General features: G+C 40.8%; 2 protein-coding genes across 3 annotated transcripts; one reads left to right on the top strand and one right to left on the bottom strand.

Annotated features, from left to right (window-relative positions):
* The first annotated feature begins 1388 nt into the window (after positions 1–1388).
* Positions 1389–5724, top strand: LOC104608002 (type IV inositol polyphosphate 5-phosphatase 9-like). 2 transcript variants are annotated; one of them, XM_010273833.2, is made up of 7 exons: positions 1389–1612; positions 1747–1840; positions 1940–2050; positions 2137–2769; positions 4008–4271; positions 4848–5016; positions 5435–5724. In XM_010273833.2, the coding sequence occupies exons 1-7, from the start codon at positions 1390–1392 to the stop codon at positions 5540–5542; spliced, it is 1602 nt and encodes a 533-aa protein (XP_010272135.2). In that variant the 5' UTR covers position 1389; the 3' UTR covers positions 5543–5724. The 2 variants fall into 2 exon arrangements, with proteins under 2 accessions (XP_010272135.2, XP_088742499.1); XM_088886373.1 differs by having other exon boundaries at positions 2134–2769.
* A 2300-nt stretch (positions 5725–8024) lies between these two features.
* Positions 8025–12442, bottom strand: LOC104608001 (TORTIFOLIA1-like protein 4). The gene is made up of 5 exons (XM_019199530.2): positions 11225–12442; positions 11016–11124; positions 10154–10710; positions 9005–9507; positions 8025–8460 (listed from the first exon to the last, which is right to left on the bottom strand). The coding sequence occupies exons 1-5, from the start codon at positions 12080–12082 to the stop codon at positions 8448–8450; spliced, it is 2040 nt and encodes a 679-aa protein (XP_019055075.2). The 5' UTR covers positions 12083–12442; the 3' UTR covers positions 8025–8447.
* Positions 12443–14079: the final 1637 nt, after the last annotated feature.

Genomic DNA, 14079 nt, shown 5'->3' with positions numbered 1-14079 from the left:
GCAGCACCTCATCACTAGCCGAAGTGACCTCGACGCAAGGAGCGACCTCCCTCGAGGGCGTGCTGGCCTAATTGACATCCAGGTGGTGACCTGCGAGACGTGCTCGTCGACAAATCCAGCATGCCTATCCCAACACTCCCACGATCCTTGGAAATTGGCCTACGTACCGAACGTTCCGGAGGGCGGTCAACGTGCATAGCGGTTGCCTTCGGGAATCTCAGACCACTTAGATGACCTCTCGGAAATCTCGGATGCGGTGCGTGAAATCCACACCAAACAATGCCTATATAAAGGCATCAACCCCAATGGCATAGGGGGGGCAAGTAAGCATCGGAGCGACCTCGCCGGGTTAGCCACCTCGAGTCCTCTGACATTGATTCCTTGCAGATCTCTAAAGAACTACGAAGCTCAACAATCAATCTAGCTCGCCACTAGTCAGCTCGACACCTAATACGCAACTCGGCCCTCTGGTCAGCTCGGCCCTCTAGTCACCTTGGCACCTAATATGCAGCTTGGTCCTTTGGTCAGCTCGACACCTAAACTGCCCCCAGCTCGGCACCTAGTCCACTCCCAGCTCGGCTTGGTCAACTCGGCATCCAGGTCCTCATCCAACAAAATTCTCCACTTTGGCCTCTGAATCATCGGCCACTTGAAAGCAGACCGAATGATGAAGTACTTAGCACGAAAAATTGATACATCACCAAAAATTGATTCATCAAAACCCAAGTGATGAAAAGTTTGAGGAAGATGAGAAAGTAGCTCTGACAATGATGTTTTGGAGAGGTGGACATTGTAAATTCTAATCCACCTACACATCCATCTTCATTCACAGCAACGTGGGCACATGCTCTTCTCAGGCAAATGCCACCCGAATTGTCTTGGTTGACTGTTACTCAAAAAATATCTCAAAGAACACCAACAATTGCAGATTTAGTGGGATGAAATGAAATTGGGTAAGGGATGACGATGAACATTTCATAAAAAGAGTATTTTAAGAATTAAAAAAAAAATATCAATCACATAATGTCACTTTAATACAATAAGTAGTTTAAGAAATTTGCCCTTCAAATAAATACCAATAAAATCACATTGCTATAATCATCTGTGCAATTTCTGGCCAGGTGCCTGAATCGTTTAAACATTAGCCATGTGGCAAGTTATAGGGATGGAGGCCTCGGACAATACTCTGTCCCCAAATTAATGCCAACATACTGAATTCTCGCGCGCTTAGGTTCATAATCAGTCTTTCGTAATGGGCCTGATCCTCCTGTCAACATCACGAAACATTCTTTGTTTGTCGTATAGGCGATTAATTCAATTGACCTTAGGGTCAAGACATGACTATTGACTGTACAAGTAACGTTACTGTGTCTCTGTGATGGTAAGCGAATGATAAATGAATATATATATACTGCTTCCTGCTTACTGCATCAATCATTCTATGCGCACAACGCACAAGGCCAAGCAAGCGAAGCGAGAGTCTTCTCTCACTCCTTAAGTAGTGATCGGGGCATGGATTTACGGGATCGATATGCTCCTCCAGGAAAGCTGCGAAATTGGCTTAAATGGAAAAAGAAGGGAGAAAGCCGATTTCATACCATTAAAGATTCAGGTTAAACCAAATAAATTTCTAGCTAGATCTTTTTCCCCCACTTTTCTTGAGATCTTGTATATCTGATTTCGCTTTTGTATGCCGATGCCATTCGACACTTGGACTGTGATGCTCGTTTTCTTGTTAATTTGTAGATTGTGATGACGACGACGACGACAGTGATTACTCGGACGATAGTATTGTTAATTCCCTGGAGAAGGGATCTTGCGTCCAAACTACTGAGTTCAGGTGCGTAATTGTTTTTATTTGACTTCAATTTTAAACTTGGAGTTTCGCTTTCTGGGTTCTATCTATATGTAAATGGCGATTATTGTCTTTCAATGGCAGGGTCTTCGTGGGTACTTGGAATGTTGCAGGAAGGTCACCCGTAGGAAGTTTGGCCGTAGACTTGGACGACTGGTTGAATCTCAACGACCCAGCTGACATTTATGTTCTTGGGTATGGACGTCAGTGAACCCTGTTTTACATCGATCCTTGATTGCTGCCTGGTTAAGGATCGCAAATTAACGATTTGGTTGCAGCAGCTTCCAAGAGGTTGTCCCGTTGAAGGTCTGCAACGTGATCGGAGCAGAAGATGCGACGGTGGAAACAAAATGGAATTCGCTCATCGGGAAGACCCTCAACAACAAACTTGGGAGCCCTTGGTTGACGCCCATGCTGCATCCAATCTCCAGTGACAATTATTACTATGGACAAGTTTCAGGTTCAGAATCGAGGACAACCGACAGGGTCATCGGCGGAACGAGAACCCCAGTTAGAGACCGGCGGAGCAGTCTCCAGCAGGAGGAACCAGCAGATGGAGTCTCGTCGTCTACCAGTAAGTACAAGCTAATGGCAAGCAAGAAAATGGTCGGTGTGTTCATCAGTGTTTGGATGAGGGGGGATTTGGTGAAGAAGTATCGCGTCTCCAACGTAAAAGTTTGCTCAGTGGCTTGTGGAATTATGGGATATTTGGGAAACAAGGGATCGGTTTCGGTTAGCATGTCAATCGAAGGAACCAGCTTTTGCTTCATTGCTGCCCACCTAGCTTCCGGTGAGAAGAAAGGGGATGAAACCAGAAGGAATTATCAAGTTTCTGAGATCTTCAGACGAACCTCATTCCCTCGGCTTCATCATGATCGCAGTAGCTCACATCCTCTCACCATCTTAGGACATGAGTAAGTAATCATCCTCCCTCCCCTTCAGAAAGTACTGGTACATGAACCTTCATTGAGGTTTCTGATCATTTTAAGAAAACTGTACTAATAAGTTTCTTAAACAACAGTGGACCACTGCTATCACACAACTGCTGCATGTGATGCACCACATCAGGGCTTTTAGCACTCATCCATTTATTAATGAGATGTTTAATTCTTCCTTTTCATGACCCAAAACTGAGAGGGTTACAAAAGGCACATTGTAGCAAAGTTTTCAGCCTTTCAGCCCCACCCATCAATTGGGTCTCTCTCTCTCTATCTATCTATCTATCTAACAAGGCACATGGTCGTGGCTAACATGTCATAAGGAGTGAATCCATTAATGGATGGGACCATGGACATCAGTTTTCTGAAAAGAGAATAAATTAGATTATCCTCTCATGACAAAATTAATTTAATTAGTGTTCTAAATATCCTACCTATTTCACCCAACTGTGTCCTTACTTACCCAAAAAAAAAGAGACAAAGAAATTGTGATACAGTTAGGTGTTTGATAAGAAGATAATAATATCCGCCTCGTCAATCAAGGAGGAGAGGGGAAACAAAAACACTTTCGCACCATTCGTTATATACTTGTATAGAAAAGTGTGACCCTGTGAGATCGATCCATCCACGAGCTACTAAACTAAACAATGTAGTCTGGAAATGGTGTCTTCCATTACAGGAAAAGCTTTAGGACCCACATCGAGACTAAAGTCTATTCCAAGCTTATCACCAACTCACCAAAGTGCCCAAATTAACCAAACCTATTTTCTACAAATGGAGTATTGTAAGTGGGTATCTACCACCGGGGGAATCTGAAGTTGCAGAAGATCTCAACTCTCAAGGGAGGCTTCTTCTTCTGGGGGTACTATAAAGGTTGGCATTGGCCTGGACTATGGTGAGTGCCGGGTCTCTACAATTTTTCCAAACTAAGCTACTCCCAGTCTGGCCGTCCCACTTATGCTTTGGGCTCTGGTATCATGCAGGCCCAGGCGGCCGAGGTCCATGGTCTTCCAGTTCTCAACTGAGTTCACAACCTCATTCCTCACAGGGGAAGATGAACTGGAACTATCTTGTAACTGAAATATGTCTAACCTCACTGGGCCCTGAGATTGCTTTGATGTCTACCAGAGACCTCTCTCAGGTCTTAAACTGAAATCATGTTCAGAGAACTGAAGTATAAGATGAATTCTGATATACATGTTTTGGTGGAGCAGTCGGATATTCTGGTTGGGGGATCTCAACTACAGGTTGTGCTTGGAGGATCGGTTGGCGAGAGAACTGATAAAGAAGCAAGACTGGAGATCATTGCAAGAGTTTGATCAGCTTCGGAGGGAGCAAGAGGATGGCGGTGTGTTCCAAGGATGGAGGGAAGCAAACATAGAGTTTGCTCCCACCTACAAATACCCTTGTTCCAATTGTAATCGCTACTCAGGCGGTCTCCCCACTTTGACAGGAGAGAAGCAAAGAACTCCAGCATGGTAAGCCAATTAAGGTGCCGTTTGGCAAGGAGTTTTTGTATTAAGATTTTAACAGTCTAAAAACCGTTTGGTTAAGGTGCATCTTCCATGCGTTGATGCGATAAAAAAAGTTGAAAAGTTTCATTTATAATGTTTTATAAATAACCCAAAATAAACTTTAAATGTCTTTTTTGGGATGACAAAATCTTTTCTCAACCAAACAAGAAAAAGATCAAAATACAGAGCATAACTTAACTTCAATAGTGCCAAATAATATATGGGAGAGAAAGCACTATAGTGATGATATATATGGCTGAAGTCATCTGATCATGCTAATTGTTTATCTCTAAAAATAGGTAGGACCTACATTTAGATCCTCTTAATATTCAATGCATGGCTAGTTATGGCCTAGCATACTCCATCTTATGGTCCTGTGCCCCCACCCCAAAAAGAAAATATATAGGAAAAGAAAAGAAAAAGACAGGCAAATCAAAATGATGTAACAGATTGTGTGAGCAATGCTTTTGTGTGTGTGGTTTTCAACTAAAATTGTTTAGTTAAGTTGATTATTGGTATAACAAAGGTTCATTTGTGCAGGTGTGATCGGATCTTGTGGTATGGTAAAGGTGTAAGGCAACTCTTTTATCATCGAAGCGAAAGTAGATTTTCGGATCATAGACCTGTTTCTGCTCTCTTTTCCACTCAGATTGAAGTTGTTAAATCCATGAATCCCAAGTTCACCATGCCTTCCTTTCTCACCGAAACAGTAAGTGTGTTCATGTCCTCTTAAATTCTTAGTGGAGCCATAAGATAGTGTTTCCGAACCATAGTTGATCCAGATGGTCAGACCGTTAGGCTCGGGAATTGTTTAGGTCAATCGGTTCTATTTTATCCTTAACCCATTCTTTGACTAAAAACCATTGACTTAATCAGCGGTCCACTGATCCAGGTGATTGAACTGTTGACTTATTTGACCCGAACAACAATTTTCACCATTTTTTTTAAACTAAAACAAACCGTCAATTCGAACCAGATGGTCAAATTTCTGACCCAAAAACCAACGGCCAAAGTGGTTCCAGTTCCTTGTCGGATTTTAAAACATTGATTCAATGGGTAAATTGGATCCTGAAAGGCACCCCAACTGAGTATGAAATTGACAATTGGTAATCCGGTATTTATGGCAGGGGCAGGGCAAGGGCAAGGGCAGGACAACGCTGCTATCTTTGATGGCGAAAGACATAGAAGCACCACCACCTACGGCCACGAAAGACACCACACCATTCACATCCTAGGCATCATCTCTCGTTTAGAATAATACAGCTAATTCACTTGTTAATTGTTATATTACTTCTCAGTACTGTTGTGTCGAGAGAAGTAGAACCTTCTAAGTGGACGCCATTGTTGCTCTCTTTGTTGTACAAAGCTTATCTTTAGACACGGTTCAGGTTGTTGAATGTTGAAGAAACTTTCAGGATAGGTCTCGGCGGCCTGGCCCACTAAGACTAGGCTTTAGGTCCACCGACAAACTAAGGGCTGAAAATCGGGTTGATCAAATTGAAAAACTTTTAACTACATCGGCTCGGGTTAGGGTTTGGGCCCATTTAAAATTTAACAAATGCTCAACCCAATCCGATTCAAGTTGGACCCCAACTGCACCAGCAGATCATGAGGGGACACCTTAGATCCGAAACATCTTTTACTCTGACTGCTCTCAACTAGGATGGTGTTTGGTAAGAGGAATTGATTCCTTTAAACCACATTCCCCAGGAATCAGGAATCACCAACATTGAAGGATTTGGAGAATCATCTGTTTCTGGAAAAAATTGAAAATGAAAAAGGGTGTTATAATGCTAATGTGCAGCTGTCTACCTATTATTCATATATACCATTGGCATGGACATTGCCATGTTTGTCATATTCACTTCAAGAATCGCCCCTCTTCCTGGAAGCCATCTTCCTCGGCTTTGAAAATCACCATTAAACATGAAAGTGGTGAGATATTAATCCCTATATCGATTTGCTGATTTTTGAGCAAATACTTTCCTGATTTGTTGAACCAGCTGATGTGGATTGAAATCACTAAATCAATTCCTCTGACAAAATACAACCTAATAAGGGTCCATTTACCTCATGGGAATAAGGTTTTGGAATTAGAATTAGAATGGTTAATTGTTTGATTGCACAGAATCAGAATCCCATTTTCATTCTTGATTATGGCATTCTCCCATTTGATAGAATGGTCATTCCCTCCCTTTCTTTGAGAATTCCATTTCAACTGATTTTAATTCTTATTCTGATTCCTATCTAAACTATGGGAATAGATCATTCTGACTAGGAGGGGACTGCAAATCGTCCAAAAATCCTAAAAAAAAAAAACACTGAATTGAAAATTAATAATTCAACCTTACTTTTTATCCTCTTTGGTGATACTTGTCCTCAATTCCTGCCCTAATCCCTACATTAAGAAAGACATCAAGTTTTGTGCCATCACTTGGCAGCATATCTCTGCAATCTTTAATATTTGCAGAGTCTGGCAACGAGTCCACCACTTCCTTTTTTTATAAAGTAGTCTTTATGCTAATAATGGAGAACAAGGCTATTAGCTTTAGCTTATAAATTGTACTTGACTAGCAAACTTATCCACGGACTGGGTCGACCCTTTTTCAGGTTCCTAATTGGCTTTCCAGGCTCTCGGACACATGGCCTCCATACTATAACTATACTGGCAGAGAATGAAGGGAATCTAAGGACTAAGGCCCTTCTCAGAGAAAGAAATAAGAGAACACAAGATTTATAGAGTGACATATCATCTTGGAAATGTAAATGTGGAGATTGGAGAGAGCCCTTTGAAACCAAATCAGGGTCCGTTTGGTTTGCAGTTAGAATCGGAATCAAGATTCTTCATAATAGAAATTGTAGTTTATTTGGTTCAGACAAGAATGAGATTTCATTCCTAAAGGGAGGAGGGGCAGGGAACACAAACACACACTCACTGAACAAACCCAAAAAACAAAAGGAAAAAAAAAAAAAAAATCTTCTCCAATGTGTATAGATCTCAACAGCCCATAGTTCAGTAGCTGGTCAACTAAACCAAGATATATCATGTGATGCATGGAAAGTGGATTGCACATGGGGGGATGCACCGCCAGAGATGCCCCGCGGGCTGGGTTCCACCTTTACCGGCCATGGAGTCCTTTTGTTGTCGGCATTCCCTTCCTATGACTTGTGAGGAAGGTTCCTCCTCAGTCCTCACCTCTCACCCACTTAGCTTTGTATTTGGTTTGGCCTTCTTGTTATTGGATCTGGGCTTATATCCCTTTTGACGCCCAAGGGTCCAATAAAACGCCGATCATTTAGAGCCCAAATTAACCCCATAAGAATAAGTTCATACGTGCGATGATGCGTCTAGCTTGGAAGGATCTACCATCTTCTGGTTAAGTTGGGCGTTCAGAAAATTGTAGAGTGGAAATGGGAGAGTGACATCCTTCTCCCATTCTCACCACTGCTCTCCTCCAATTTGAATTGCTTTTCTTATTGCAAGTTTTAAAAACAAAAGAAAATAAAACCAACTGGTTTGAAAACATGGTTTTGGTTATATATGTGCCTTCTTCTGTTTCCAAAACTGAAACAAAAAATTGTAAGATTAGATGATCATTCAGCATCGCTTGGAGGCTGCAGGCTCTCCGGTTCCCTACCCATTAAATCTGGCTGCCATTTAAGGCTTGTGTATTTCTCTACGGTTAAATAATTATGGGCCGATGGTCAAGACCATTATTAGTTTATATCTTCACATGATTCCTCTTTTTTTAATCAATTTCAGAGCAACAGATAACAAGTACCAGATAAAAAGAAAGGAAAGGAAAACCTCTTCTTCTCTATGTACATTGCACCTCTTTCCCCTGTAAGGGCATCTGTCTGATATAAGATCACACGTAATTACAATCCCGAATTCTCCAACTTAATTGAATGCTTGCTTTTGTTTAGTTATTTTATGAATCAACCTGCTCTTTTAATTAACTATTAGGAAGACTGCTCCCCAAGCCAATTTTTCGCCCCACGTTCTCTGTCACAGGTGTCCCTCCCAGGTAAATTTTCAGCCTCACCATACCTCTTACTATCTTTAATTGATGAAATAACCATGGTGAGTCTCGCATTCTCACATACTGAGACCTCTAGCAAACTCAACCTCCACTCCATCTACGCAGATGATCTGGAAATTAACGGAGGAGAAAGAGAAACACATTAGGTTCTGGAGCATAGCAGCAACCATCAATACAAATTGCAAGAACGTAAGATCGGGTAAGCAGATCAATGCAGAGAGGCTGTTTGATTTGAACCCTGATCACCCAGGTCATAATGGAGCAACCCACCCTCACATGAAAGAGAAAAGATCAAGTACAAATAAAATGCATAAGCAAATAAATTGAGAGTACAATATTCCGATCCATTTTAAGAAGGCACCATTTGACCCATTTTCACAGAAGAGACCAAGTACATAAGGACATGGTCATAGGAATTCCTACCTAGGCTGGACATGGCTTCCCCTGTTCTTAAGCAATTGTATAATAAAAGTTTTCCAAAGTTGGACAATTTGTTAAATTTTAATAGTTTGATTATGTTTCGAGTACAGTCATTTCTCTGTATACTGAGATTAGAAGATTGAGCAAATCTGCATCTAGCCCCACCACACACCCAACGCATATTCACATTCAACAATGACAACAAAGAATCTAAGTTTCACAACCGACACTCACCTGCTGACTGCATCGGCTGGAAGTAACCCAGTGAGAAGGCCACTGCCATTGTGACCTTGCCTTCCCTCAAGAGCCTGAATTGCCGACTTTGTCATTCTGTTTGAATAGACCCTTGGACTCCCCGTGGAGTCATTATGAATCTCTGCCAATGGATTCACAACAAATCCACTGCCCCATTGGAGTCGGAATCTCCTGTTCTTCAGCATAAAAAGTTCAGCATTTCCATCATTATCGGTCATTTTTCTCATGGCAGCCAATGATGATGTGCCCCCCGAAGAAGAGAACCTTGACGTTGAACATCGGCTATCTGTTCTCTTCCAGAACCTGGAACTGAGAAATTCTGCACCAGGTAACATACAACATGTATTTCCTGCAGTGTCAGTCTTTGACATCCTTCCGGTTGATACAGCCAAGTCATAGGAAATCTCATCCAGTGCCATTTCTAGCCCATGTACACGTGTCTCCAGCGATCGCATCCCACTCTGTGAGCTCCCAATAAACTTCTAAACTCACGAAAGAAAGAGAAGGGATAAGTTAGCAGAGGATTCTCTAAAATTAAAGTACACTATTACTTCTGTTAGAAAATGCCTTAAAACACTGACAGGTTTTGGAATTGATTCTTCTATGGACGGACATAGAAACTTGATATGCAATTTCAATGTTGTATATTATTCATCAAAAAATTTTTCCAATGTTGTATATTAAGCATGCAAATAAAATATACTACAATGAAGCAGATTCACCTATAAATTTGACATTGATGAAGAATATGGCAGTGATATTCAAAGATTCCAAGTCATTGAAGCTTTTTTTTTTATGTATCCTTACTCCACTTTTTGGATGAAAGGATAGGAAGTTAATTAGCTACAACTCATGACAGAATACATTTTTCTGTTTCCATTGGAATAATTAAGGTTCCAAAACCCAACTAATTCGAGAGAGTAATGAAGATACAGAAGGTTTTTCATGGTTGAGTAAAAATTCTGGGTACATTGAGCATTTTTAACCACTAAATGATATTTGTAGCCAGACAGAACCCCAGGCACTGAACAAATCATATGTATGATTCAAATGGAAACAAAAGACCCGTGAGGGACTAACAAAAGAAAAATAAACATAATAATGCTTTTGGGATATATATATATATACCTGGAGAAGATCCAATAGACTGGATTGTTGGTTCTCAATCTGAACCAGCTGTTTTCGTATCAAACATAAGTCCTCATTATCTTTGTGGTTGCCATAGATATCCTCAGTTGTATTACTGACCACAATAGTAGATTCAGAACCCTCCTTGTCATGAAACGGGACAACACGAGACCCAGATCTTAACCCTCCAAACTTGTACATCTTGTCATCGAAATTCTTATTAAAGAGGGCTCTTTTGGTTCCGTGTCTGCTTTCATTTTCTTCCAGAACCTTTCCATCTCTTTGTTTAACATCGTCATCACAGAGAACAGTAAAAGGTTGAGAATGAGGAACAGCAATCTCAATTTTCCAATCAGATGGCTTCTTGCACTCCAGCTTACCATGTTTCGTGTCATTAGTCTCCAATGGACTCTTTTTTCTAACTTTCGTTTCGGGTGACTTATATGGTGACAATGGTGTGCTTTTGGAAATTGTTTTCTTCTTCAATTGCGGAGTCTCAAAGCCCAAGGAAACAGAGTTTATGGAGTAAGGAGGAAAACGCCCATCGCTGGCACTCTCTGTAAGTGTGACAAACCAGAATAAGATTTACATAGGTTTCGCCAGTGGATGACATGATGGCTTGAGAAATCTAAACCAGGAGAATAAAAAGACATTTATTGAAATCATCAAATTAAGCAAACGAATACAACCGAGGCAGGGAGTATCAGAAGCTGCAATTGAAGTCATAGACTGGTTGAACAATCTCTAACAAAGATTCGAGTAAGAAACACGCTTACTGACTCTGTAACAACTGACAAGATATGCATACAGAAAAATCTTTTCGAAAACAAGAAAAGTAAGCAAAGAACAACAACACTCTTACCTCTCGAAGAAGGTTTGGATTGGGATGGTGGCGACATTTCATCAGGAAGGCCAGGAACATCCTTCCAGGCTTCTAACATCCGATTCATTGTGTCCCGAACAGCCTTCACCTACGACAATATCAAAATGCAATTAGACCAGATATCATGAAACTCTAACAAAACGAGGAATCTCAATCGTGTCAATCTAAAAGAGTAACCTTTTTCAGACCTTATCGAACCTCCGAGCTTCAAAAGACGTAATACACGAAGACTTGAACTCCGACAACAGATTCCTCTCCACGATAGCCAACTTCACAAGCGTCTCCGCGGCGGCCTTCCTCGCCGCCCAATCTCCACTACTCAAGAAGTCAACCGCACAAGGTATCAAATTCAGCAAAACATTATGGCTGGAGGCACCACCGGCGCCAACAATGCTGCCAATGAGCGACAGCAGCGCTGGCTTCGCTTTGAAGCACTCAGCCCTCAGTAACTTCAAGAGCCTGGGCAGAAGCCTCTGCAGTTGCGCCGGGTCCGGATCGGGAGAAGCATCAATCGCGGAAGCAAGACAAAGCGCAGAACCGATCTGCGAATTGTAGTCCTGCTCAAGCAGCAGGGCCTCCGTTAACGGCTTCAAGAACACGGAGAAGGGAGGCTTAGTGATCTGTGAGGCCATCGCGGAGACCGCATCGATGCAAGCGAACCGGATGGCGGAATCAGGGTCTCTGAGGCGACGGACGATGTTGGCTAGCATTTTAGAGAGGAAAGGAGAGAGAGCGTCACCATGTGTCTCAGAGAGGAAACCTAGAAGACGGACGCATTGCTTACGGACAGGTGATTTCTCGGAAGAATCCGTATCGTAGATGCAAGTAAGGAACGGGGAGAAGGAGTCGTGATTCAGATTCCGAGCGATGGATTCGAGCTCGGAGGTAGCGATGGCATAAGTGTCTCGGTCAGAGAGCTTGTTGAGGCAGGTAATGACACGCTGTTTGAGATCCTTAGTGGAAGCATTTTGGGGTGGAGTCGGGGATGACCGTTTCGGCTGAGCCATTGCCGGAGATGGAGAAAAATGGGCGTCAGAAACCCGCATTTGTGAGAGGTGGGCTCAGGTGGAGAGCAGTGGCGTAGCTAATATCTACGGCAACATTGCCGGGCTTCTTCGGCGTTCGTTCAGACGGTTAGTTGAGATGCTCGTCGGTTGCGTAGGTTCGTCTTTCGCTCTCCAGCTCCTTTTCTCTCTGCGTTTGTCCGTAGACTAGGGACGCTTTTAAACTACACATTTCTGTGCGAGTCAAGTGAGAGAGTTTACACCAAAATGTGAAAAAACACAAGAGAGAGAGAGAGAGAGAGAGAGAGAGAGAGAGAGAGAGAGGTGAAGGGCATAATTTCACTTCATTCGGAAGCAAGAAAGCAACGGCTGAAAATTCAATTCGAGTTTTTGGGGGCAGATTTGGGCACATCCCCAATGGCTGATGATATGATGCAGACAAACAAAAATGAAAAATTCATCGTTTCTAATAAAAGTGGAAATGTGAGGGTATTTTTGTCACTTTCAATTTTATTATTAGGGGTAGGGGTGTGCTCAAATCACTCCACCATTATTTTAATTTATTTTCTTTTTTCTTTTTTTTTAAGATTAACTAATAATTTTCTTGTCGGGGAGAGAGGGTTGGTAATACTAATGGGTAGTGGGTAGTAGTCATTTTAGTGAATGTAAGAAATCAATGGCGTATTTTTCTATTCTAATAATTTTGCCTTTTAATAAATGAAATGATAATTAGAAGACATAGAAAGGGAAAATTTTTAATAAAGGAAAAGATAGAAATATAATACATAAATGGCGAGCATGTGAAAGAAGATTATTAGATATAAGCTAGCAATAATCACAATGCAACAGACTACAGAGTCAAACTCACTCCCTCTCCCACTCGCTGGTAATGCTGTCTATAATATAATAGTAATACATACATGGACAATTGGGTTAAGAGTTTGGAGTTGGGATGGACCGACGGGATGATATGGTCCACACAGTTGGGTGGTTTGGTTGGTTGACATGGCCCATGGGCTATAGCCTAATATAAGTAACTTGAGTGGGTAACCCACTGTTTGTTGGATCATGCCATCAGGGATGGCGTGTCAAAGGCAATGAGACCATCTCTCCATCTGATGCATTGGCAATTTCTGACACCACCTGATCCAAATCCAAATGCTGTTATTGTGTTGGGATCGTATTCAGAATGAAATTGAACACCCTTTACCCTATCCAATGCTGTTTCTTTCGGTCCAACTCCTACCTAATCAACTCTCCCTCTACTTCCTACCAACATCCAATCCATTGATATTTTGAAATGATAGTTCCAAATCCAAGGAAATATATTCCATTTCTGAAAGGTATTTTTCGTCTTCCAATTAAATTAAACCCCATGGTTTGATTGTTTATAAAGGATAGTTGCAAGAGTTAACTATGATATATTCATTAATATTTATTACATGTTAAATCAAAGTTTTCATCAATCATGTTAAAAATATTATATGGTTTATTTATGTCATAGATTTTACTTAATTTCAAAATAAAATTAAAATTCCCATTTTATTATTGTGTAGAGATGTATCATTCCATTAAACTAATTCCAGTGATACATAGGGATGCAAACGGATTGGATTGGATTCGAATTAGGGTATATTCGAATCCGATCCAATACTATTCATGTCAGATCCAATCCAATCAGATCTGATAGGACTCTAACTGAATTTGAATCCTCTCAGATCTTCTGATCTGATTTGATCTAACTTGTATTCTTTAAAAATTATTAAAAAATAAAATATACTAATTAAATAAAGAAAGAACAAAAAAATATAAGTATTTTTTAATTATTTTTATCATATATACATGTTTTTTACAAAAAATAAAGAATATAATAAATTTATAAAAATATAATATAAATAATATACTTATAAATAAATAAATAACATATATATATATATATATATATGTATTATATATTTATAAATATATAACACATCGGATCGAATCTTTTCGGATCGGATAAGGGGTAATCCGAATACAATCCAATTTCTGATCGAAAC

Source organism: Nelumbo nucifera, chromosome 4 (genome assembly GCF_055504915.1).
Source record: "Nelumbo nucifera cultivar China Antique chromosome 4, China Antique-T2T, whole genome shotgun sequence".
NCBI classification, from domain to species: domain Eukaryota; kingdom Viridiplantae; phylum Streptophyta; class Magnoliopsida; order Proteales; family Nelumbonaceae; genus Nelumbo; species Nelumbo nucifera.
Note: the sequence above shows the minus strand (reverse complement) of the source record. Positions and strands in the feature narration are given on the sequence as shown.